Raw genomic sequence first — 25,150 nt, 5'->3', positions numbered from 1 at the left:
GCATAAGAACGAAACAGGCAGCAACACGGTGTGAAACAAATGTAACCTTGCCTTCTCTTCTAATTTGAGTGTCCTTTTGAGGCATAGACATCAATAACAGCCTTGGACAGTGTGGCACGCATCAAATACTGTGACCCATGAGGAACTTAAGTTGACAGTCTTTAAAGTCGGGACAAGGAGCTGTGGAGGGAATGCCTAGCCACCTCTGTAAAGGCTTGATGATTATCCGCCCTAGATACAGAGAGCATGGAAATGCTAAATTAGGTAGCCTAATAGTGGCTATCCGAAACACCCATGAATGTGGGAAGTTGTTCTCCAACTCTGAGAATGCTCCAGTTCCTTGACAGGGAAGAATTTGGAAGCTCTTCTCACAGATGTCTTGATGAAATTGTACTTCTGAAATACATAATGTCGATCAATTTTTGATGTGAGAATGTGATAAGTAAGAAGTGGTTTTCATGAGCGATTCTCAAATAACTAAGTGTTTCACTTAAGGTTATTCTTCAAGGGAAACATGGCTAGAAACAGAGGAAAAAGAGAAACTTCCGTTAAAGATATGGTAACATCCTAGAGTTTTTAGAGATGCAAGGAGAACCACCATCCGTCCCACCAGTCGCCTCAGAGATTTCAACTGACAGATTCATGTTTGGGCCATCTGCTGGCAGGATTAGTAGAGCCAGGTGAACCTTGGTTCATCCAGGAGAGACAATGTGATGCAGTTCTAAAAAGATCGTACACCTGAATGAATGACGTGATTCATAAAGTGCACTGTCACTTCCAGGGGAGCATCCTGGCACTGGGCGGTGTATGTATAAAGCTCCAAAAACACTCTAAACCATGAACCTGTGCCTTAAAAAAATTAGCGGAAATATCAAAGAGCCATGGCTTAAGCTGCCTTCTAAACAGTACTTCTGTTTCAATCAAATGAAGATGTCTGGGGGAGGTAGCTGCATGCTTTTGCACCCAGAACTGCAAAATATTTCCCTCCTCGAGTTTTCAGTCTGAACACGGGGGTCTTGAGCAGACTGGCATTTGAGGACCTAAAGATCGGAGTATTGTATGATGGGTAACTCTAGCAGTTAGATATTTTGGCCCCAGCACTCTATAAGCTCTGAACACCAATAACAGAATTTTAAACAGGACGATTTTATGCACTGGCAGCTAATCTAACGCACTCAGTGCTGCAGATGCGGAAGAACGATGGGGCAGTTTCAGTACCAGTCTGGCAGCAGTGTTGACCAACCTGTAGCTTCTGAAAGGTTAGTTTGGAACAGCTAACATACTAACTATTGCAGTAATCCAGTCTTGATGTTATTAATGCAAAGGCTGCTGCTTCTCTTGCACCCAGTGGAAGGTAGTCAACTTTGTCAGGGATTTGATGAGGCCAAAACACATTCCTGCCACAGTAGTCGCTTGTGGCCGGAAGGACAGAGAAGCATTGAATTTTACCCCGAGGTTTCTAAAGACCTCGACTGTGGACAGAGGTGTTGGGGTGGAATTGGGCCACCATAGTGTGGGGTCAAAAGAATTGGACTTTCTAAGTAGCATAATCTGAGTTTTATCAGTGTTGCATTTCAGATGGATTGCTTGCATCCACTGAATGACTTCAGTCAAGCAGTTTTTGAAGTTGAGCTGTGAGCCGAAAGAGTCTTTATCCAACAACAGAATCAATTGCGTGTCATTAGCATATGATGTAACCTCGATGCTGACGGAGATAATTAATGAAATTAGGGGTGAGCTATATCGATATTAAACAATGCCGGGCAAAGTGAAGAGCCTCGGGATACTCCTGAATTTGCCAGAAAGTAGTGCAGAAAGTTCAGCATACAAATAACATTACATGGCTACTCTCATTAGATGCTGAAAAGTGTTAGATTAAGGTAACTGCAGTTATCAGAACTGTACAGTTTCAGATCTTGGTTGGGGGACATGCTTTCGCAACTGGGTCTTGTTTAGCTGTTGGAAGTCCAAAGCACACAATAAATGCTTGAAGTTGCATAACAGTGTTGTCCCTTGTAACTTTTTACTTTCACTTTGGAACTCTTCATCATGGCAGAGCCATAAAGGGGATGAAAATTAATAAAGACTACTTCAAATTGTCTATGCTTATTATGATTGCTGCATTCCATTCACCCTTTTATGGAGGAGCTAAAACTCCTTTAAAAATTGAAAAATTTGAAGTCGGAAGCGGCATCCTGAATGCCACACATTCATAAGCTAATGCCACAGGCTGCAAACATCCATCACACGCACTCCGGAAGGCAGGGAAGATGCAAACAGCCACTGGAGACCTGTGCTGGCACCCCTCCTGAACGATGTCTAGGCTGGAACCAGTCACTGGTATATAAACAGAATGGGTGTCATTTTAAAGGACGCGTATGGCGTCGGTCCCAAAAGCCTCTAGAACTCTGGCATCAGTAGAGTGGCAGCCTACATCTGATCAAAGCCTGCAGCCATATCCATTAGTGGTTTAAAGTGGAACCATTTAAAGATTAGATTCTGAAGACCAGTAGGCTGCATTCAAAATATCCTCCAGACGAGTTCCCAGAGAAAAAAGCCTTAGAAGCCATAACCCCGCTGGCTTAGTGTAGGCTAAAAATATTAGTGTAAATATCTTCTTCATGTATGACCCAGGATACCCATCTTGCAATAGTGGAGGAGGAAACCACCCTTTGTAGTTTGAAAATCAAAATCAGTAGTTGTCTCTCACCAGGAGGGCAAAGCTCCTTGGTCATACTCTTGATGCCTTAATACATCTTATCAGGTGTATCTTTAAAAGATGGGTATGAAACAATCTTAAAGTAAGACTTAATTTGCTTAGACGTAACTCCATCCAAGGTAAATACTCTACTTGTAATATCCAGAGCACTGACATACAAGACATGTCTACATGATGAAAGCTATAGCAGCATGGCCAGTTTATGTGAGAGTTCCACCCTGGAGAGGAATTTCTTGATTTGCCTTGAAGGGAAAAGGTTAAGAACCTTCTTGAAGTCCCAGTTGGAGAAATGTATGTGTTCTGCAGCAAAGAAAATACTTATTCCTCTCAGCAGTTTCCTGGCTAGTGGATGTTCATCAATGGAAGCCCAATCAATTGGTGAATGGCCTGCTGATATAGCTGATCGAAAGGTGTTCACTGACATTAAACAACATCTTGTCTTCTGCTGTCAACAGCATTCAAAATGATATGTCACTTTTACAGCATGGACAGAGCCAGCTTAATTCCATTATGCAGTTCAGTTGTACTTTACAAGTCCTTAAAAGTGGCCACGTGCCTTGGAAGCATGTTAACACTAAAGAGTTATTTGCCATGTTCAATATCAAATGAAAACAACAAACAATGGCTTAGAAGGAAGCTATACACTTTATGCTTGACACAGAGAAGTTAGTAAAGATGCCTTTTGTCGTGGCTGAATCGCCATCCTCAGTGTGGTTAATACATGGGTGACCTCCTTGTCAGTATCAATGTTCCAATTCACTTCATGTTTGAAACATTTTCCTGATGGCAAGTATGAGCAGTTAGGAAACAGTTACATCAATGAGGTGTGGGAATTACCCATAGTTGTTAAATGCCTGAATGACGAGAAATAGGTTTTACTGAGTGGAAGCAAATGTGAAACTTCTGTAAGCCATTCTATGATTTGCACAAAAGTGGCTTTGCACGGAGCTTGGAACAGGCTTGTGGCAAATTTAGCTTGCTGCTTGAATGGTATTCCACCCCTTTGTTTCGCCCAGTGTTTCAGTTATTTTTGAATGAGAGTTACTTGATGCTGAGTGATTAAGGGTGTTGTGGGGCGAGAGCAGGTGTCCCTTATGAGATTTCTGTTTCTCAAATGGTGATCTGTTGTGGAAATGTACTCCCCCAGTGCTTAATTTGAGGCCGGTGGATTCCTGTGAGGGGCACCAACATTTATTTTTGGGGGACGGACGGCACATGCTTTTCTGTCTCAAGCCTTTACTGTGAGCAAAACATGGTGAAAGAGAAAAATAAAAAAGCATCCCAAAAGGAAAAAGCCGAAAGCTGCAAAAGGAAGCTGAAGGGGCAGGAAGTGAATTTAAATTGAGAAAAGATGCCCGAGTTGGCTACAGGATTAAGCTGCCTCACTATTCAGTGCTTGAACATTTAATTGCTGCAGCAAGGGTTTCAGAGGAGAATTTTGGGCACTGGCACGTTTTTATTTACAATTTAAGCACTACCCCCAACACATTGGTAAAAGTAGCTAGGCCTCACAAAGCTTCTTATGATGTCAGTTTCAACACGCAGAATAGACTAAAAACACTATTGTTTCAGGAGCACGTGGCACTTACATCTGCCTGTCAGAAGTATGACCTCCAAGGGGCAAGGTCATCCGCAGAGATACAGTTCCTTTTAGATACCAACTTTCCAAAACATTTCAGTGAATTGGCCAGTCGCATTTTCAAGGCATCTAAACTGCAGGGATTGTACACTTTAAGGCTTTGGGATCTGGAATCATAAGCACTTTCCAGACTCTGTTTGGAATTATACCTTCAGCCATCCAATCACTCTTTTCAAGTGTTTTCTGAGGTTTCCCGATTTTCATATTTTTTTTTTTTGGGGGCAATAATTGGTGTTATCTTGCTGTTGCTATTTTTGATTTCCAGTGAGGTTCCCCATCTCAACCAAGAAGAGGGATGGACCTCCCACCAGCCGGGTAGCTAATGTGAAGTTGTTCTTGACCTCACCATTTTCCTCCTCTTAGTATTTCCCCACACTTGGCATCCCAGTCACTTTGTCGGCATCTGATTTGATGATTAGGTCGGGGTGGAGATGAAAATAATACACCCTTTCCCCACCTCCACATATGACAGTCGCCACCTGATTTCTTCCATGGTGTTGTCTGACAGAGGGACCATCTTTGAAAGCCCATCACCTTCAGACAGGATTTACATACTCATTCACTGCAATGCTCCTGGGAAGATGGCCTGAATGGACAAGGATGGGAGGCCTACCAGACCAGCAATCTGGTGCAAAGATATGCTTGGTCTGGACAGGGACCTGTGAAGCTCCTGTCTGATCTTCACCATATTCCTTGGCAGAAGGCTCAGCATGGTCTTTACAATGGTGTTGAGTGATTTTGCCAGGTTGATGAGTCAACATCCACTGGCAGATGTGTTTGTAGACAATGAGGCATATTCCTCTGGATCTGAGGTGTTTCATCACTGGCCTGTGCACCTTTATGAAGCGTTGTGGTCCTGAGGATAGGTCAAACAAAGGTGCTGTGAATTCGTAGGCCTGGTACCGCCTAATGAACTGTCGGAATCTGCAAATGGGGACCAGGGTATTATGTGGATCGTGAGGTAAGCTTCCTGCAGGTTGAGGCAAACCATCCAGCCGTGAAGTCTCAAAATGTCGATGCGGATATATATTCACTCCACTTTAAAATGGCGATAAACTGGACATTCGTTGAAGTATCTTGGGTTTATGATGGGGCGTTGGCCCTCATCCTTCCTCTCCACCAGAAAAAAAGTTGGTCACAACATCCTGGGATGAATGAGTGCTGTAGATATCACGCCTATTGAGAGCAAGTCTGAAATTTGTGTGCCTTTAGGCGAGTGTTGTATTCCGGGAATATAAGAGACAGGGCTGTTGTTTTTGGTACTGGGGACCTGTAAAATTTGATCTGGAAGCCCCACACCACTAGTAGGACCCATGCACCTGAGGATCAGTTGTAGACAAACTTTGCCAACCTTCCTCCCATCCTTAGTTGGGGAAGAAGTGATAACACTCACCATTAAAGATTCCTTTTGTTCTTATTCTGCGGAAGCTGCTTCTTGACACTCAGTGCTTCGCAATTGTTCTGCAGGGGAAAGATCCACCAAATCAAGATTGGTCCTGTCTAGAGCGGTGTCTAGAGCGTTGTTTTGCTTGTGAAGAGAACTGGCTGGTCGAGCTCCCTCTTCTATGACCACCTCAGAGATAACCCAAGTGGCAAAGATGTTCCTAAGGGAGTCTTGGGATGTAAAAGTGGAGACAAATATTTCCAGCACCTCAATGAAGGAGTCTCCGAAGAGGGCTTCTTTCACCACAGGCACCGCCTCTGGGGGAGACAGATCCCCCAACTTGGGGTCCACCTTAATCAGGAAGGACCTGCCTTGTTCAGTAGAGAGAGAGCAGTAAGCATTGCCCAAGAAGATCACAACTCTCTCTGCCCACCTTGAAAAAATGTCAGACAAGATGAAGGACTCAGATTCCTTGTCCCCCTCTGCATCATCCAAGATTTTGGTCAGGGTGACAGTTATATCAAAGAGTTTGACTTGGCATAAATGCCAAGAGTACCCTTTTAGGGTCTCGCATATTAGGCCAGGAAGGTGACCATTTTCGTGTCAAATTTGTGTCTAAAGTCTATTTCCCAAGCAAAGAGTGGCCAGACATTCCCCCTTGGAGCAGTTTTGTGTCTCCTTTTCCACGGGATTTCATAGGTGACTCACTACATATATGGCTACCTGCTCTGAAGGAGCCCACATGAACAATGTGGGTAGAGTATGCCCTGCCCTGTATTTAGAGGTGCCCTCAGCCTCACAAAAATCATAATCTAAAGGAAGACAAGTAAGGGATCCCTCCTCAACATTTGAGGTATGAAAACGTTGCTTGGTAAGCACAGTACATAGATAATGGAGAGCTAGTGCAGTATGGGAGCCTTGGGGGTGGGATGCTTAGTCAGAGGTGCAAATGCCCTGGGACACCAAACACCCTCATTGTTTTATGGGATTTGTATCTTAGTCTGTGTCCCTGCTTATATACTTTATTATTATTCTACTACAGACCTCGCTCAGGGTGTAAGCCGCTAGGTGGTATCGGGGAAAAGGCCAGAGCTCAGTGGTAGGTCGTGCTGCTCACCATATATCCCAGAAGCACTACAAAGCTTTCTAATGAGGACCGTGGCAAACAAGGGAGCATGTCTCGTCAAGAATCATCATCCAGATTTGAAGGAAGTGTGCCCTCGTGTGGTCGACTGATCACTCTGCATAATGTGCGTCCCACTAAGTTAAAGAAATAAATATAGGTGTGTGAGGAGTGCTGAGTGGAGTCCCATGGCATTGTTAAAGCAGAGCTGAAAAAAAAATCATAGAAGACAACAGCCATATTCGGCACACATAAACACTGGGCCCAAATTAAGAGAACTGGCAGTACTTATCTGGTTTGCAGCAACAAATGTCAGGGCACTCGTGAATACAAGTTCACTCATCCATGTGTTTCATGGCTTCGGTGTCTTGTTCATGGCCATCATGCATAAGTCGGACCAGGAAAAATTGGCAATGGTTCAATTTATTTTTTAAATTAAGTATCCATTAAAGTAACAAAAACCAACAACAACAACACGTTTCGTCATGTGAGAAAAATATTCTCTTTGAGAGCTATTTTAGCATTTATGGAATCATGGCCCTATTCAGTTTCTGTTTAAGCCCTGATGAAGTCTTTGAGAATATTTTTGAGCTATATATATATATATATACATACACATACATACATACAACACACACACACACATATATATGTATTTATTTTAAACCATGAATTTCTGTTGTTGTTTTTGCTTTCCACCCTCCCTTGTTTATTACCACAGATGTAAGTGTAGTTCTTTCCTTTCGCTGATGGTCATCTGTTAGTATTATATTTCTGTTGTATCTTTTCGTATTATATTTCTGTTGTGGGCCTGTTTGAATTATCCTTTGATGTGCTTTGTTAATGCACGTAAATAAGTTGCTTCAATGTTTAGTTAAAGTTTATGGAAAGCAATTGAGACGCCCTCTTGTGATTTTCTTTTGTGCCTTATGAAAAACTTGTTTGCGTGTTGTTGTCACCCCTTCTTTGCACAAGTTTTATATAAGAACTCTCTGAAACAAATGTGTATAAAAAGAAAGCACTAACCATCACTCTTTGTGACTGGAGCACGTTATTGCTAATTTTATGTTCTGGCTATTTGTTGAGTGCTACATCCATCTGAGGGTCTCTTGCTGCTGAAAGGCCTTTGAGAGGGAGCGAGTGTTGCAATTATAAGGACAAAAGATAGGTTTTATGTTTTTTCCCAAACTTAGACAGGAGTAGATGGATCTCAGTTTAAGCATCGAGACAAGACATGATTATGAAGACAAAAGAGTTTGGTTGGCTGAGTTGTTTTGTGAGGTTTGAAAAATGACTCTTGCACTCTGATTTTAAATAGACTGAAGTCGTCTCGTTAGTTGTCATTTTCAGATGACACTGTAGAGCGAGTTACAACAGTCTAGGTGGTGGTCAATCACTATAGTTTTTCTGGTATCAAGTGATAATAGAGGGGAAACCGATTTTAGGTTATGTAGAAGCATGGAACATGGGGCATGTTCGTACAACCAAAGAGATTCGGACGTTCATTTTAAGTTACGAATCGAGGTCCACACCAACACGTTTTACACAGGGCTTTGGTTGAAGAAGAGAGCTTGAGACAGTTAACCAAGGCATAGCCAATGGTGCATGATCTTTGCCTATTACAGAATTCTTAATTTGGTTCGTGTATATTTTGAGCCATTGTGATGCATCCTGTGTTCAACATTATTCAAGCAGTGTAGCAATGCTGAAGCTGTGATCCAGTTAGACTAAAAATAAGTTGGGTGTCATCAGTATAAGAATATGTTGGTCACCGAAATTTCCGACAATACTAAGGCTTGATCCAAAATAAGTATTGAATAAATAGGAAGAAAGTGTCCACCCCTGGATACTTCAGTTTATAGTGGCAAGGTGAAGGAGACAAAATTGCTTAAAATCACCTTTTTCAAGTAATTATATAGAAAAAAATTAAGGCGTGTTAAGGCAGTGCCCATTATCCAGTGTTCAGACAGGCAATAACAAGACTGCAGATAGTCCCAACAGTATTAGGGGTTTGATGGAATTCTTGATGGCCGCCGACTACAGAGCCTCCAGAACAACTATTAATGCTGATTTTGTATTTCGGGGCGAACAGAAGCTTGATAGGATGATAGTTTATTGGATTTTCCTGATCCAACTTAAGTCATTTAAATTATGGTTTGACAGTCACTTGCTTTCTTAAGTCTTTAGCTACAATTCCAAATTGTAGAGACAGATTATTAATCTTATAGACTTATTTGTCGATTTCAGGAACGTCCTTTTGAAAAATGTTAATGGGTACTGCATTTGTGAGGTAGCCTGATTTACAAGATTTGTAACTAAGACAACCATCGATGGACGAACATTTAAAATGATCGAAACAAGGAGATGAGGTGGAACAAATATTACTATTTAACTCTGAACTGTATGGTGACCTTCTTTGGTAGATACTGACCTAGTTTGAGAGATGGAAGAGCGAATTAGCTTAATCAATTGAGCAAAAAATGTCAGCCAGTTTAGATTAGTTTAGCCATAGAAAGATTGGGAGACGTTAGCTGAGATGAGAGTATGATTGTTGGACAATTCATTTATAATTTTGAAAATCTTTGTTTATTAATTGCAATTATGATGCATTTTGAGTAGTGTTGTTTTCCAGTTTTAGTAATAGCTTTTTTTGTAGTTTTTCCTTATAAATGGTTTAAGGTTGGAATCGCACTGAATAGGCCAGCCTTACTGTAAGTGCCATAGCAAGTAGATTGTCATTGATCCATAAAGCATCATCCATGTTTTTTGCTATGGATGTACTTATTGTATTTTGTGTTGACCACTGAGTTGGTTGCATATTTATTTTGAGAACCTACCAACAAAGCCTATCCTGGGGCGTGCTGTTGATCATTGGTGCATCTTCACTCTACTGAGACTGCTTTAGGCAGGAACATTAGCAACTTCTCTCCAGCCCTGCGCTCATATTTACAAGACATTAACCAGTCACCATGCTCCTCACTGGAAGCTGCGTGGTACTCCACGCTTTGTCTTGCCTTGCCACTAAACTGTGGTATGGACCTGGGGCTGCCCCATATATTATAAATTGTGCATTGTAGAAGAGTCTGTTTGCTCAGGCTCAGCATGTGGGAAAATGTAGACCTGGCATGTTCTGCAGCTCGGGTTGATCAGGTCATTGTTGTCTTTGTTGCTTTCAGGGCTGCTAGTTTCATAGATGCAAACCAACTGACAAAGACCTCAAGCTGCCAATCCACAGACATCCACTTAGACATGCAGTATAATGCTCCTCACCAGTTGGTGGCTTGGACAGGTGCCTAAGTAGGCCTTAATGTAGAACAGGTCATTGGGTTAGAATAATGGAATAGCGCAGATCAAAATTGTGGAGCTTCAGTAGACCTGGAGGCATGGGCCTTGGCAATACCAAGGGTGCTCCAGGTCAGCCAAAGGCTCTGCTCTTCAGCACGGCACTAAGTGGGGAACCCAACAAGTCAGTGCTGAGGTGCATCTGATGAAATATTGGGCCTCGGCTGTACAGGGAGTTGCAGCAGTTTAAGCTTCCTGTTAACACTGGGTTCGAAGCACCACAGATTAAGATGCAAGTTTCCGCTACATGTCAGCACCAAGTGACGTTATTGGACCTCTGAGTGGGCATCCAACTAAAGGAAGAGCAATAGGATTCTACTGCCAGTCATATTTGGTTTGCATTGGTAGGAGTGTACAAGCATGAGACGGAGCAGGTGAGTATTACCAGTGCTCCATCAGTGGTCTTAACTCTGCAATAGTAGGGAACGTATCAGGTTAGGAAGGCCTGGGCCTCAACAGCCCAATGGGGCTAGGCTCTGGGATGATGCATCAGGTCCGTAATGAGGGGCATTGATAATGAATACTTCCTGCTGGGCAGGCTATGGGGTTTCTCATTGTGCATTGGGCTGGTCAGTGTTGAGAATCTCTGAAGTTTATACAGTAACCACAATAGCACATTTTTACATCTGTGACAAGAAGGTCCATGACATCAGGCAGCTGAGGATGATGACATGGGATTGTGTGCAGGGCCTGTTCTGTGGGTTTGATTGGCAGTTCCCGAATTCCTTTATAGGAATACCACTATTTGTGCTTGGGTGATATAAGACAAGTAATTTATTTCTTCTGAATTTGTTTCTCAAAGTGATCTATTTAATATCTGGATCTATTTTAGTAATACATTGTAAATGTATACTTCAGGTCAATAATAACTTCTTCAGTAGACAATGAATGAATGTGTTTTCCTACCCGAAAAAGAGGCAGCTTTGAGAAGGTGTTTGTAGGAGTGTAGTTAAATTGTAGGATGTTTCCCCTAAAGAAGTATCTAATCCCTTTGATTTAGGAGTGAAGTCAGCACTTTGGCAAATGGAAGCCTCGTGCCATGTTGGTAATGCCACATCAGTAAAGAAGAGTTTAAGCACAACATTATTCACTTGAGCTTATGAGGCAGATGTGCCTAATGAATTGAGACCTACAATAATTATATGTCTACAAAGGTTATATAAATCTGGTTTATAGTAATCTAGTTAAACAGTGGCCATGAGATTACAATAATTAGGATAATTAACTTTTTTAATGGCTTGTGATGCTGTTTCATCCTTCAATATCTACAAACAACAGATGCTGCTGCAATCAGAGTTTGCATTGCACATGTTTTCAAAGTCTTTTTCAAGTGTGTGTTTTCCTCTTGCTGAGCAATCTAACCCTCTTCTCCTGCATCTGCTCTTTCTGTACTAGATCTCCTGCCTCTTCAGCAACATTGAAGTCTTCAGATAATGGAAAGTTTCCCCTGGAGATGTCTCTGGGTCGGCTCCTGCGACGTGCCTCTTCCAAAGCGTCTGGCCTCCTGGCCTTGAACACTAGTGGCAGTCCCTGTACTGTCCTTGATGGCGAAATCATATACTCCAAGAACAATGTGTGTGTGCACCCGCCAGAACTTCTCCAGGGACTTGGGGCCCATCACCCAGGTGAGAACTTCCACAGCTCTTTCATTTTTAGGGTCAAGCGCGCAAGCGCTCTGGCCCTGTTGTAATCTCTGTGGGCTTTTAACCACGCCCATCAGTTTGGTTGGTTCGTGGGCATGCCTTTTAAAATTTGCTTGATTTAGTTAGTGAAAGGCATGCATATGTCATGCCTTTTCCGGTGTTTAGCCCTCCTCGAGAGCTGTGGTAAACTACTGAAAACATTAGAGGCGCTGTGTTTTCGGAACGGCTTCTGAATGCTTTTTATTTTTATTTTCTTCGCATCGCAATCTCGCTGGGCAGTTGTTGAGCACTTTGCATGACATCGACCCTGTTACACGGATAATTGCACTTTTGCCGGTAACATGGATAATTGCACTTTTGCCGATACGTCTGACTGGGAGCGAACTTCTGTTTCCTTTTCCATGTCTCCTTCACGTTCATGGCGGCTGTCGGCTCACTTATGGGAAACTGTTTTACTTATCATTTTCAGTTCATATGGCAAAAAAAGACAGGTTAGGAGTTTACAACGCTAATAGTTCTAAGTTGAGTAAATGCGAGACCCATTGCATTGCAAATGCTTGTTCCCTTTCTGGTCAAGCTCTTCTGTTCAGTAATTAAGCATACTTGCCTTTGGTCATAGTAGAATGATATCAGAGCTCATAAGGAGGACTGAGAGCATCAGAGGACATGTAGATACCAGTCTGGCAAATGATGGCTTGCATACTTGGGCAGTTGTGGATACTGAAATGGCACTGGTGCTTTACAAGCTTGAAGTATTGCAACTGTGTGCACAGCGGCATCCTGGCAGCATGGTGGACTGTCTGTATGATCAGTAGCCCTCCAGAGCCCTGACATACTTGCTGAGCAACTCCGTAGCACAACGAGCAGTCTCCTGGCATAATGAGTAGCCCAGGCCTATTAGGGCATCAGTGATCACCCCAATTAGGCTGGCCTACTGAGCAGTATTTTTCTCTAAATGAGCAGGAGAGAGGTTGGCATGTTAATCGTCATTAAGCATCCTCACTGCTTTGTCTTGTGCTTGTATGCATTTATTGCTTATATTGACAACTAGGAGATTTATACGGAACATTTATACACAGCATACAAAGGATCAGCACGTTTTGTATTTGCATGTGAGTACTAATCTATTCCGAACATAGTAAGGGCACCTAGTAGGAATAGCAAAGGCAGAAAACCTTAGATTACACCTCTAGATGACCGTAAAACAGGCTTGTAAAAAAATAATTGCAAAATTTCTAAAATATACATTATCTAACCCAAATCTAAAAACATGCACGCCTGAAATACCATTTCCAGCCGCAGGCCAACGACATTTGGCTAGATGTCTGAGACATTTTAAAACAGAAATGTTATCTGCTCGTACTTTACTATAAATAATTGTACCAACATGAGTTAACAAGGTGCTCTGTTTAACAGCTTAAAACACATCTTAAAAAGTAACTTCTCTGCACAACCAGCAAAGTAATATGGGTCAACAATAACACAAATGTCTACTGTAGCATCCAGATGCATAAAAGTACCTACGTAAGCACATTATGTTTGATTAATTGAAATATTACTTAAAATGCACGCAAAGAAATGTTGAACCATATCGAATCTCTCAAAATGCAACAATGATTGATGTTAAAATAACAGGCAGACATTTACATAAAATGTGTATGCGAGATCATGCTACTACAGTAGCTGCACATTGTAGCTCAAGTTAGTGTTCCTCTGTATACCCAGTATATTGCCAGGAAACCCCCCTATAGCATAACGTGACCCCTAGAATACCTTAGTAACTAAAAGCTTTAGGTACTTATAAGCTGCTACATGACCCCGCAAACTCATTAGGTATGTGAAAGATATTAACCACAAGTGCAGATGTATTCATGTTCAAACAAGTTTCTCGGAGACTTCCAAAAATAACTTAGCAGCTCGATATAGATCAGGTATTGATCTATGTATTCCGGCAATACCTCAGTGCTTCCTAACAGTGCCTGATGTTAGTCTTAAGGAAAAGCAGTTTAAGTAAGACAAGCCTCTTACTGCTCATCCCTGAACAGTAACAAGAAATATTTAGGATGGATTCATTCGTGGTCATTGTTGCATAACCTGCATCTCTAATTCAGAAATTTATAGTTGTGCCAGGACTGCCTAAATTCTTTTATTGGAAATAGTAGAAACTGCATGCGGACGATGGATATTTTAATTGATTTACACATTGGTTCTAATCAATATCACTGAGCAAACAGGATGTTGGATAGTATAATCCAGTTGCTTGTGTTTAGCCAGATTTAGGAAATCTGCAGACCTACCGAGCAACCAAACTTGTGTTTTCAGGGCAGATATAAAAGCTGCATACGAGAAGCTGCTTTCCCAGATTGATTGCGCCTCCAACACCTTAACTGAATTTAATAAATCCGTGGCCCATGGGTTTGGAGCGGGACATTCACCTGTCAATTGAAGCCCAGTAGCAGCACTTATTGTTCCTTTCTTTGTGTTTCTGACTAGAAAACAACCTGCCAAAATGTTTGATTTGCGCAGTAGGATCTTACCAACTAGGCTACATTCCAGTTCAATTTGAGACCTCCCACAACTCTGAGGTAGATGGAACAACTTTTGTAGAGTACTGCACTGTGTAATGTCGGGAAAAAACAAACTTCAAAATAACAGCAACACTCTTGGACACTCAGAGAAAACAATATAAGCTCTAATTTTCAGTACAAAATCATTGTACGCTTTACAGAAAGCACTGGCTGAAGAACTACTGAAAAGGAAAAGAAACTGCACAGATAAGAATACAAAGCAATAATTAACTGCAAAACAAACAGCGTACAAGCCCAGCCACAAATATGAAGAATCACCTGGACAGTCTGTGGTGGCAAGTGATTTTGAACTGTGTCAGTACTACCTGTTTTAAGTGTTTTTCTATGGAAATTGATTCAGCATAGAACATCATTTGTCTATAGGAAATACTATAGTCCCTTCTTCACCCATCGTCTGCAGTGAATAGAGATCCGACAACTGCCTTTTATACAGTGTGCCTATAGCCAGCACATATGTTCAGCACAGAGGCTCAAGGTGAAACAGGAAGGAAAACTTCACACACCAACCTCCCGTTCACTCTCTGCCCTCCAACCGCCTGATTGCGCACACACTACGAGCACAGTGAGGAGCATTCTGGTCCAGGGGAAGCACTGCATCAGCCTCGTGCATCCCCTGGCACATGTGAAAGTTCCATTTCAACGTCTGTACTCAAGCCAGAAAAGTCAATCTGTGGATCACTCTCCTTTGCCACTGACAGACAGGAACTCGTCACAAGCCTTGTTGTCTACTGCTGGTGAAAGAATTGGGTGATTAAGGATGATCCTTAGAATCTAGACCTCGAGCCTTGCATGGAGTAGTGGCCTGCACTAAAAGGGATCTTTGGTGGACATTGTGCACCACTGGTGGCTGAGGAGTAAGAACGCACTAGACAGGTGTTGAGGATGAAGACAGTCCTGCCTGTTCTGTTCTCGTGAAGAAGCAATAATTAGATATTACTTTCTGTGACCACGATGTAAAAGTATTCTTTATGTGACACTTCTAAGACAAGACATTTCTGTGCAACTATTAACAAATAAACATATCTGTGGTGGGAAGACTGTCTGCATAAACTGAACTGATGTCCTTTTTGATGCATTGAAAATCAAGTTGTACTTTAGACTCCCATACAAATGTAAATGTCTCATATTGTACGTTTTTTGTGAAAACTTCGGAACACACTTAGAATAAAACTCTACCATCTTTGATTCTTTCTTTACTTACTTTGAGACCTATATAATTTAGGGTCTTAACTCAAAACTTACACTTTGACGGGTTTGCAGTCAATGCATGTTTTTGTAGATTCTTCAAGTCTTCCCCCAACTGGCAATCATGTTGCTCCTTGTCCTTTCCAATGATCAGAATGCCATCTTGCAAGTACATTGTACCTTCAAATCCATTAAACAGTTTATGCATCAACTTTGAGAAAACCACAGCTGCAGATGCTAACCCAAATGACATCCGTATGATTAGTAATACCCCGAGTGAGTCATAAATGTAGTAGATTCTTTACTATCGAGGTGTAAACAGACCTGATTAATAGGCCAATAAAAGATCAATGGAGAACAACAGTTGCATCCCTTTGGTCTTGGCCAACATTTCATTAATTGTCAGTAAAGGAAATAATCTAACTGCTATATTTTCATCAAGCTGACTAAGGCCTTTCTATGCACAAGCAAATTTTACCATTCGGTTTCTTTACCATGACTAAGGGAGCAACCTATTCAGATGCCTCAACCAGCTCTAATATCAGAGCTTTTAACAATTTTTCAATATTCATTTTAACTTCATCTCTTTCTATTGAAGGAATGCTTCCCGTTTTATGTACCTTCGGTTGTGCATATTTCAAATATAATTCAATGGGGAAAACTTTTCAACCAATCTTCCCTGACATTAGAATTTATATTGAGTATTTTGTCTCACTGCCTCATTAATGGTTAAAAGCAAAACCTGCTCTGGGCAATTGAGGTCCAAAATTATATACAGAGTTTTTTGATCAATCCATCTTAAAAGTGATAGGCCATATTCCTCAACATTTAACTTCCAGATTGAATTATTGTTCTTAAACTAAAAGCTCACTTTCCTATACGCCACTGGAGATATAAGATCACCAGTAAAACTATCAGGAGTTATATCTGATTTTAATAGGAGGTCACTCACTGCCTCCACAAATTATTCTTTCCATAATGTTTTATCAATAATTGTGTATGGAGAACCAGAGTCAGCAAAACTCAAGAGCTGAACTCTACCTAATTCAATCTCAAGTACTGGTTTATTCTACTCACAATATTGAGATTAATTACTACTCCCCCCTGAACTGGCATTGTGTGCATCTAAGCTAGGTACACATTCTCCTTCATTAGAAGAATTAGATGAAGACTCAGAAGTAGGGTTTTATCTAACTACGTTCACTTTCTTTACACAAAAAGTGTTTCTACAAACCTTTGCAAAGTAATTCCACATGTGGATTCAATTAGTTTATTGCAGGACAACTTTTACTAAAAACTAGATGCTTCAAGCTGCCACATCTTAATCATCTCTTCATGTTACTCTTCTCATTATCCTGTTCACAACGTTTGTTTTGAATTGATTCACTTCCTGTCTCTTATGTGTTTTCTTTATGCACAGACTGCTCCTGTTTAGAATTTTTCTGCTTAACCCCATAGCTGCTGGGCCTTGCCACCCTGCCCCCCCCTGCCTTGTGGCATGCTGACTTCACAAAGGGGCAGGTGGAGACACAAAACCTCTTCCGTGTCTCTCGATTGGGGGGTGGGGGGTTAAATAAACAAAAATCCTCAGGTGCAGCGCACCGAAGGATTTTTCAAACCCCTCGCTGGTGTCGGCCACTGCTCATAACCCACACCAGGGAGGTAGTGCTGGTGTTAGCCAGTGGCCGACGTCTGCACTAAAGACCTTGGCAATTACCGCTTTTGAATTTGCTACAGACCTTTCTAACACTGCTTTAGCACATTTTTGATACTTCTGCTTTCTTTACCGCTGCAATGACCTCAGGGAAGCTGGACTAACCATGCAGCCATACCCTTTCCTATACATTCTGATGACCATCATGCATAATGATCCGGTGCCTAATAAGTTTATCAAGTAACACACAAAATGAACAGTTAATCACAAGATTCTTTAACAGAGACACATAATCGTCTATAGATTCTGTCGTTCCTATATTTCTGCAGTAAAAAACAAAATCTGTCTATCTCTATGCATACAGATGGTGAATAATAGTCATCCATAGCCGCTGAAGTATATAAAATAAAATCCCTTCATCGGGTGGTCTTGGTTTCTTACCTATTCTATTGAACACCAAGACCCTGAAGTCCCAAGAAATGTAGAAGTATTGTTTCTTCCTTTCTGATGATGACTCATGATCCTCTATAGTGTCAATATAGACAAAACAGATTGACATTTTGACCTTTTCTTCCTCGATTGTGGCATTCTGCACAAGGGCCTTGTCTGGAAGTATATGTTTTGGAAGGCATGGCCCTCAGTGATGAAAACAACACGAACGAAATCAACTGTTTGGATGCTGTGTTAGTGGCAATTAGATATGTTTTTCCCACCAGGAATGTTTGTGAAAAAAGGCTGCATATGTGTGTTTAGGCTTCAAGTAGCACACACCTCATTGAGGTATTCTTCCCATAGTAATTCTTTGAAACGTGTATGACAAATGTCATTAAGAGCACATTTGTAAAATATGAAAGTCATTTATAGAAACGTTTTCAAGGGTGGAATGGGGATGTCTTGTTGGTTCTCAAGTCGCGTTTAACCAAAATCTTGTGTAATTATGAGAGTCTGTTTGTCCCCTTAGACTTAAATTATAAAGATGTGCAGTTGGATAATGAAAAACTGTAAACATAATACAGGATAATGTTACAATTACAATGTCGCCCTCCTCTCCCAATGACAAAATCCTGGTTTCTATAAATAGCATCTCAAACAGAATGCCATGCTAGGTACAGCATCTCATGCTAGAGGCTCTGATGCAGCAATAAACCTGTCCTCTCCGATTGCTTGGAGCTGTGTCTGTGCTAGCTCTGTCAAATGCTGAATAAAAAACCTAATGTTCTTCCCCTTTCTCACTTAAAACTCGGAAATGTAAGTGAACACATTATTTCCTAAGGATTTTCACTGCTGTCATCCTTCTCTAGCGTCAGGTTTTCTGTATAATAAGTGACCGAGTTACTGGTGACAGATTGTCTAGTTTGGGCCGGAGTAGTAAATGTATCAATCAGTCCTCGACCCTCCTCAGATTGGCTAAAAGGCTGATTATGCGATCACCGCTCGAGGCCCCCACACCCTAATCATATTGGCCCTCCCTTTTTAGACCTTTCCCTTAGGGCAGTGGTTCTTTACCCTTTTGACTTCTGTGAAACCCCCCACCCTACTAACCAATTTTGGATTCCGGGCACGCCCAGTGAGTCATTACTGACACCCAGGAAACCAACTTAAAGGTTTTCAATGATTTGAACTGCAAAACAAATACACAAAGAAATACAGAAACTAGCATTTATCACACAAATTAAATATTTTCTTTATTTCACAAACAATATAAAATTTTAATTTTAGTCGGAAGCTTGGAGCTTGTCTAAATTCAACTAAGGTCACTCATCGTTCATACTATATTCTGTTTGATGCACTTGAACTGTTCCCACAAATCAATCTGAGGATACAAACTTAACTTTTAGCCTTCCATTTCTAATTCCGTCACATTTACAGAATGTTTTAAATATTAAACTTTTACACATTACTTATTTATTTATATATACTTTAATCATCTTCAAATATTTCATTTTGAAAGCAGCTTGGGACCCATTAAGTAGCCTTTGCGGACCCACAGGGATTCCTGGACCAGAGGTTAAAACCACTGTCTTGGGACAGTCATCCGAAGTGCCATGAAAGGGAGAGCTGCTAATTGGGTGTTCTGTGTCAGTTTCCCTGCTTGGGTCTGTTAGCGCTTGTAAAGAGCAATTTGAGCAAACAGTCGGAACCCATGTACTACTGCCACTTTCATATGCTTCCACTGATCCACTGCCATGCAATTCAATCTGTTCTAAAAACAACATTCCTCCCTCTAGACTTTTCATGGATTGCCACTTACCTTGATCTTGTAGGGACACACGTACCTGTGGTATCACCATCACCACTCTTCAGTACCCGCCCAAACCCGCTAGTTTTCGGGCAGGGACGTAAGGCTAGATCACCTGACTAACCCAAACAGGCTTATGCGCTTTCTAATACTTTGACCTATCTTCCCTAAACCCAACCACATTCTCAACACAGTATCTCCTTCTTCTGTGCAGAACTACTGACATTTTACGGGTGGGGTTTGTCTCTTTCCTTTGGGATGCAGCAGAGCTGTATGAATGGCGTCCCATGAGTGCCTAGGTCACAAAAGCACAGCTCCTACTCTGGCCTATTTACGTGGGGTGTCTGTTGATTTTCTTTGGTCTGTATGGTTTCCTTGGGTTGCACCATCACGCTCCAGGGTGTGCTTGTAGTATCTGTTGATTGCTTAGGTTTCTCCTCTGCCTTCCTGGGTGGACTCCTGAGAGGAAACTCAAACGTTGGCTGTCTAATGTCCATTTCTCAGGATTGCTCCCTGCCTCTGCAGCTCTGATTTCGCAGAACATATATTGTGATTGTTCTGTATACTGTAAATTTACAAGAGATGCTGTGATGCCTCTTCTGAGTGTACTCGTGAGAGAGTATACCATGGCTGGCTGAGTACTTGCCATTCTCGAGATCCTGTTCTGTCACTCATAGGTAGACTCTTGAGACCATATAGCATCACTATTTTTGTAATGCCCTTTCCTTTGGGTTGGTCCCTGTGGCTTTTGGGTAGGCTGCTTGGGGCTCATATCATGGATGATTGTATCATTCCCCACTGCCCTGGGTCTTCCCAGCAGCTTCTGGAGTCACCCCTCAGAACACGTATCACGGTTGTCTATAAAATGTCTATTCTTAGGGTTGCTCCATGCTACAGCTAGGTTGGCTCTATAAGCCAGTAATGCAGCTGTTCATTGTACAGAAGACATGGTGGAGAAATCGGAGCATGTACTGTCACTGGTTGTATAATGTCTCCAAAGCTGTTGTCATGACTGTTCTATTATGGGTTGCTTCCTGATCATCTGAGCAGACCACTCATATCATATATCATGGCTGGTGACACAATGCTCATCTTTGCTATGCTGCGCCTCTGATAAATCCAGTTAATACAGTAATGTTGATCCGAGATTGCACCTCCCAAGCTTAGCATTTTTCGCCTTTGGGCACTTTTTAGTGTCCGTATCTTTTGTGGTTTTAACTCTATGATACAGACCATGCCAAAGATTATATGGATCCACATGAATAAGTGCTACTATTCTCTCAACTTTCTAAATCCATAAGAAAGTTTGCTGGGACTAGGTTTGAGCAATCTTTGCAGCACATGCACAAAACCAAAATACTTCCTGATTAGGCCAGATTGCACCCACAAATGTGTTTCCATTCATATGCTACCACTGAATGCTTACCTGTCCTGCCTTTTACTCTCTTTCACTTTAATTCACACCAAGTGGGAGTGATAAAAGCAAAACTGTGGTCCTGTTAGCGCTTCTGACCTACATAAGTAAACTTACAAGGGGACGCGAATAGGTCGATGAACCTTTTGACTCGCAGTTAAGATGTTCTTACCCTAGCTCCAGTACATGCAAACCAATACACAATATCAATAATCATCAACAATCAGTAACAATAATAATCAATGGAGTCCGTAATTGTCATGCACCGTGACCTTTGTCATGAATAACCACATCATTTAATAAAAGTTAGAATATTTATTTCCCTATATTAACAAAGCTAAGGTCATGTAGATAAATCACAAAATCAAATAAAACCTGTACAGAAACAATACTGGCTGTCGAAAGCGGCGGAAGAAACATAATCTAATCAAAGCTTGAACTACAACACATTCTAAGGTTACAGTGCAAATTAATAACAAAGTCAACTGCGTCAAAGTAATTATATACATTAAAATTCTGCAGAGAAATTCATCAAACATTATTCCCTATTGGCTTAATTTCATTAGTGAGGATCCTTAACTAACACCAGATTAGCATCAGTGTGTTGGGCTTCATGCAAAATAATTTAGTAACACAAATTTGGAAAAACATCTAACTGTGGTTAGAAAGGAAAGGCAAACATGCATAATAATAAACAGTCTAATTCATAATACCTATCCTCAATGTGGATCAGCAAGCAGAGTCAGTCTTCGTCCGCAGAACATCAGTCGATCAGCAAGGCAATCAGGATTCAGCATCAAAGTTCAGAAAATACAAAGTCTTTAAGCATTAAAGTTAACAAGAAAATATTGATCTTTCGGCCAGCAAGGAAATGGGAAATTAATCTTTCTTCACTCAGTGCAGTGTTGTTAAATCAAAACTACTAAAACTATTTCCCAAATCCCCATTGATCAGTTAATCGTTTGTTTACACTTTGTAAAATAAAAATAAAACTCCAAATCTATGAAATCTACCATTTCTCTGTTCCCATGTCGTTGATTGGTTTGTCCTGCAATCTCCCCATCATCCGGCTCGTCGAGTAACAATATTGTTGCAGCTTCCACTCCAGTCAGTATCTCCATTTTTCTTCTCCTGAGAAAGTCATTCTCACACACATTATACACAAAATGTAATATTAGCAAGAACAGCATCTTCTAGAAGTCTGTTCTCATGAGAAAACCTCTGCTGTGAGCACATTTACACAATACAATAAAAATCACAGTTTAACTCTCTAGGACAGCCATTTATTAAACATTAGGAAATACAGCTTTCACATGAGGCCTGGCAAGTAGGCCAAGACACTCGCTAAGTTAAGGCCTACAATTAATAAAGCTAAAGCATAAGGCATAACCCTCAATATGACGTTTTACTACATTAGTCAAACATATATTCAACATTTCACTATGTTAGGATATTAATAGGTTTGTGCGCATTAGCGGCCACTCTTTGTAATCACATTTTCGAATGCATGCATTATTTTTCTACACAAATCACTTGTTCAGAATACATCAACACTTGTTAATAATTTCTATTAATACACCTGCGGCAGCAGTCCACATGCACAGCATCAAGACACTACTCATTTAAGCCACATAAAAGACAGACACACCCACACAATTCTATCCATAGCATTTCCTTGAAATAATGTGTTCCCTATCCGCAAATGTGATCAGTAACTCACATTGGGTATTAAATGCTATGTAAGTGTAACTACAGTACAGTACAGCCTTCGCAGCACGTGCAAGCTACACAGTCACATTTGACCAATATGCAGGGAGACCTCAAACATATGCACACGGAATGTAGCAGACTTTTGCTATTGGATTAGTACACTTCTGATGTTTGCACAATTGAGGCCTCATATTATTTCTCCATATTGTGCAGCTAGCCGGTACGATGACTCAGTGATTTAATGCTTACCATTTTTAATCATCCAGTCACAACTTTGAATCCTAGCGACGCCAAGAAAGCCTTCCACATTTGGTAATTTGGGTACTATCAAAATGGCTAGTAGTTACACGTGTTATTTACAGCACTTCAAAGCATAAGATTTGTGATGGAAAAACTATGTAAAAAATAATTATCATAATTATATATTTGAAGCTTGTATACTAAGCCTGCACCAGAAGGTTACTTAGAGGGCATATGTGAGTTTTGTGGACCTTGTACACGACTGAGGTCTATATGCCAGCAAGTATTTGATTTTGTTCACTGTGCATATATCTGAAGCTTCCATGTTGCCCAAATGTCAGAGAACTGCTTAGAGTCGAAATTTAGGAGGAATCCACACCGAGCACATTCAGGAATTATACACACAACACAAGTAACAAAGGCCTGCGTGCTGCATGCACACTAGAAGCCTGCATAATGTGCATATATCAGGGGCTTCAGTGTTGTGAATATATTTAAAGTGTTCATGCTCTGAATGCTACAGACACCTACGTACTGTGCATATACCTGAGGCTTCTTAGCTGTGTAACAGTGTCATGGGACTTACATATTGTGCATCTATCATGCAAACAGTAGGTATGAGATTCCACTGATGAAAAGTAGTATAGAAGTAATAAAAAATGGTACTGCACAAAATGGAGGAAGTGAGTTTTTCCTACCAATAGATAAATTGCAAACTACATGCCTAGAGTTCGCCTTATAAGATGCATACTAAGTGTTTAGCATTTAGAAACCTATCACGCTTACAGTTTGAAGACATGGTTGTTTCCTCCTAAAAAACAAAATGGGCTCTAGGAAGCTGGCTCTTTATATGATATTTCAAAATGAGAGATATATCATACAAAGAGGCCAGGGAATCCCTTAATTGTGGACAGGGGCTTGATCTAGCCACCCCAAGGTGCTCTTTTTAGGGGTAGTGTGGTGGAGCAGCCTTAGGCTTATTAAAGATGAGTGCCAGACATCTGCAAATACACGCACAGTCAATAAATGAGACACACAACTCAATAAGGGGATCCACACCAATTTACAAAAATAACAAGTACCTTTCTATATATTTAGGTACCAGAATCAATGCAATCAGATAAGTAAGTTTTGCAAGAAAAATCTTTGCAGTTTTGAAAAGTCAACGGTGGAATTTTTGGAAGCTGCAATGTTATCCTCTGGAATTAAAACAAGTACTGCCTGCAGTTATAGTACAGAGACTTACGGGCCCAGTCTCCTGGACTTAAGGTAAGTATTGGCCATTGGTTAAGGCCTCACCAACAAGTTACATCGGACGGCACTGGAGCGGCCGGGAGCAATTGTGTAGCACGGCATTGGGTGCCCAATCTTTGTGGATGGGGATCGTCCTGTTGAAAAGAGGATGCAGGTTTGGACTGGGAGTCCAGTCACGGAAAACCAACAAGTGGGTTCCAATCTTGAGATGCTCTGAGATGCAGGGACACCTTAGGTCCTCTTCTTCATGGGCCAGGAGTGATGAGCGCAGAGGTGTCCTGAGGCGTCTGGTTTTCTCCAACTAAGGCATTTGCGGTTGAGTGGACCTGCGGGCGGGAGCTGCAGACAGAGTCGTGGAGTCCACAGTGGGTAAGTCCAAGGTTGGCTCTGTCTCTGGATGGGCGGGGGACCAGGTTGGCACCATTGGCCCACTTCAGCTAGGGCTAGGCAGCACAGGTGCAGGTGCTTTCCGGTGTTGGGTTTTGGCAGTCAGGAGTCCTCTCGGGTCTCTTGGGGTGCCTGCAGGATGCAGGGACGCAGCTCTGCTGCTCCCCTGGAATTATGTGATTATGTGGCGATTTTTGCATAATTATGGATTTGCTGCATTGCCACATAATCCATCACCTGCAGCATAATCTGCAGAATTTAACAAAAAAATCTTTCTAGCTCAAACGGATCAAAAGTTAAAAAAAATATGGCGATATGGGTTATTGCACACCGGGAGTACTTTTTTTGCAAAGGTTGACTGGCCATCTTTCAGTGCCTAATTTTTGTGTTTTAGTGTTAAATTTGTACTTTTCTCAGGTACTGTTCTGGTACCAATTGTAAAAATTACAAAATAATGAAGTAATACCATCACAAAATGTGTTGCTTTATGCTGCATAATTTAGTGAAATGTGTCTCCTCTGCCGCATAATTCCAGTGGCCCAACCTCTGGGTTATGCACAGATCAGAGTAGCAGACACGCAACCTCCATTGCACGCTTTTCTCTATGCACAGACAACACACATAATCCG

At 41.4% G+C, this 25,150-nt stretch overlaps 1 protein-coding gene across 3 annotated transcripts in view; it reads left to right on the top strand.

Annotated features, from left to right (window-relative positions):
- TBC1D16 (TBC1 domain family member 16) overlaps positions 1-25,150 on the top strand; it is a 618,682-nt gene that overhangs the window by 162,086 nt on the left and 431,446 nt on the right. For all 3 annotated transcript variants that reach the window (XM_069199713.1, XM_069199711.1, XM_069199712.1), the window contains exon 2: positions 11,603-11,832. In XM_069199713.1, coding sequence (XP_069055814.1) covers positions 11,661-11,832 — 172 coding nt within the window. In that variant the 5' untranslated portion in view covers positions 11,603-11,660. The remainder of the gene's footprint in view (positions 1-11,602; positions 11,833-25,150) is intronic.

This window comes from Pleurodeles waltl, chromosome 7 (assembly GCF_031143425.1).
Source record: "Pleurodeles waltl isolate 20211129_DDA chromosome 7, aPleWal1.hap1.20221129, whole genome shotgun sequence".
Lineage (NCBI taxonomy): Eukaryota > Metazoa > Chordata > Amphibia > Caudata > Salamandridae > Pleurodeles > Pleurodeles waltl.
Note: the sequence above shows the minus strand (reverse complement) of the source record. Positions and strands in the feature narration are given on the sequence as shown.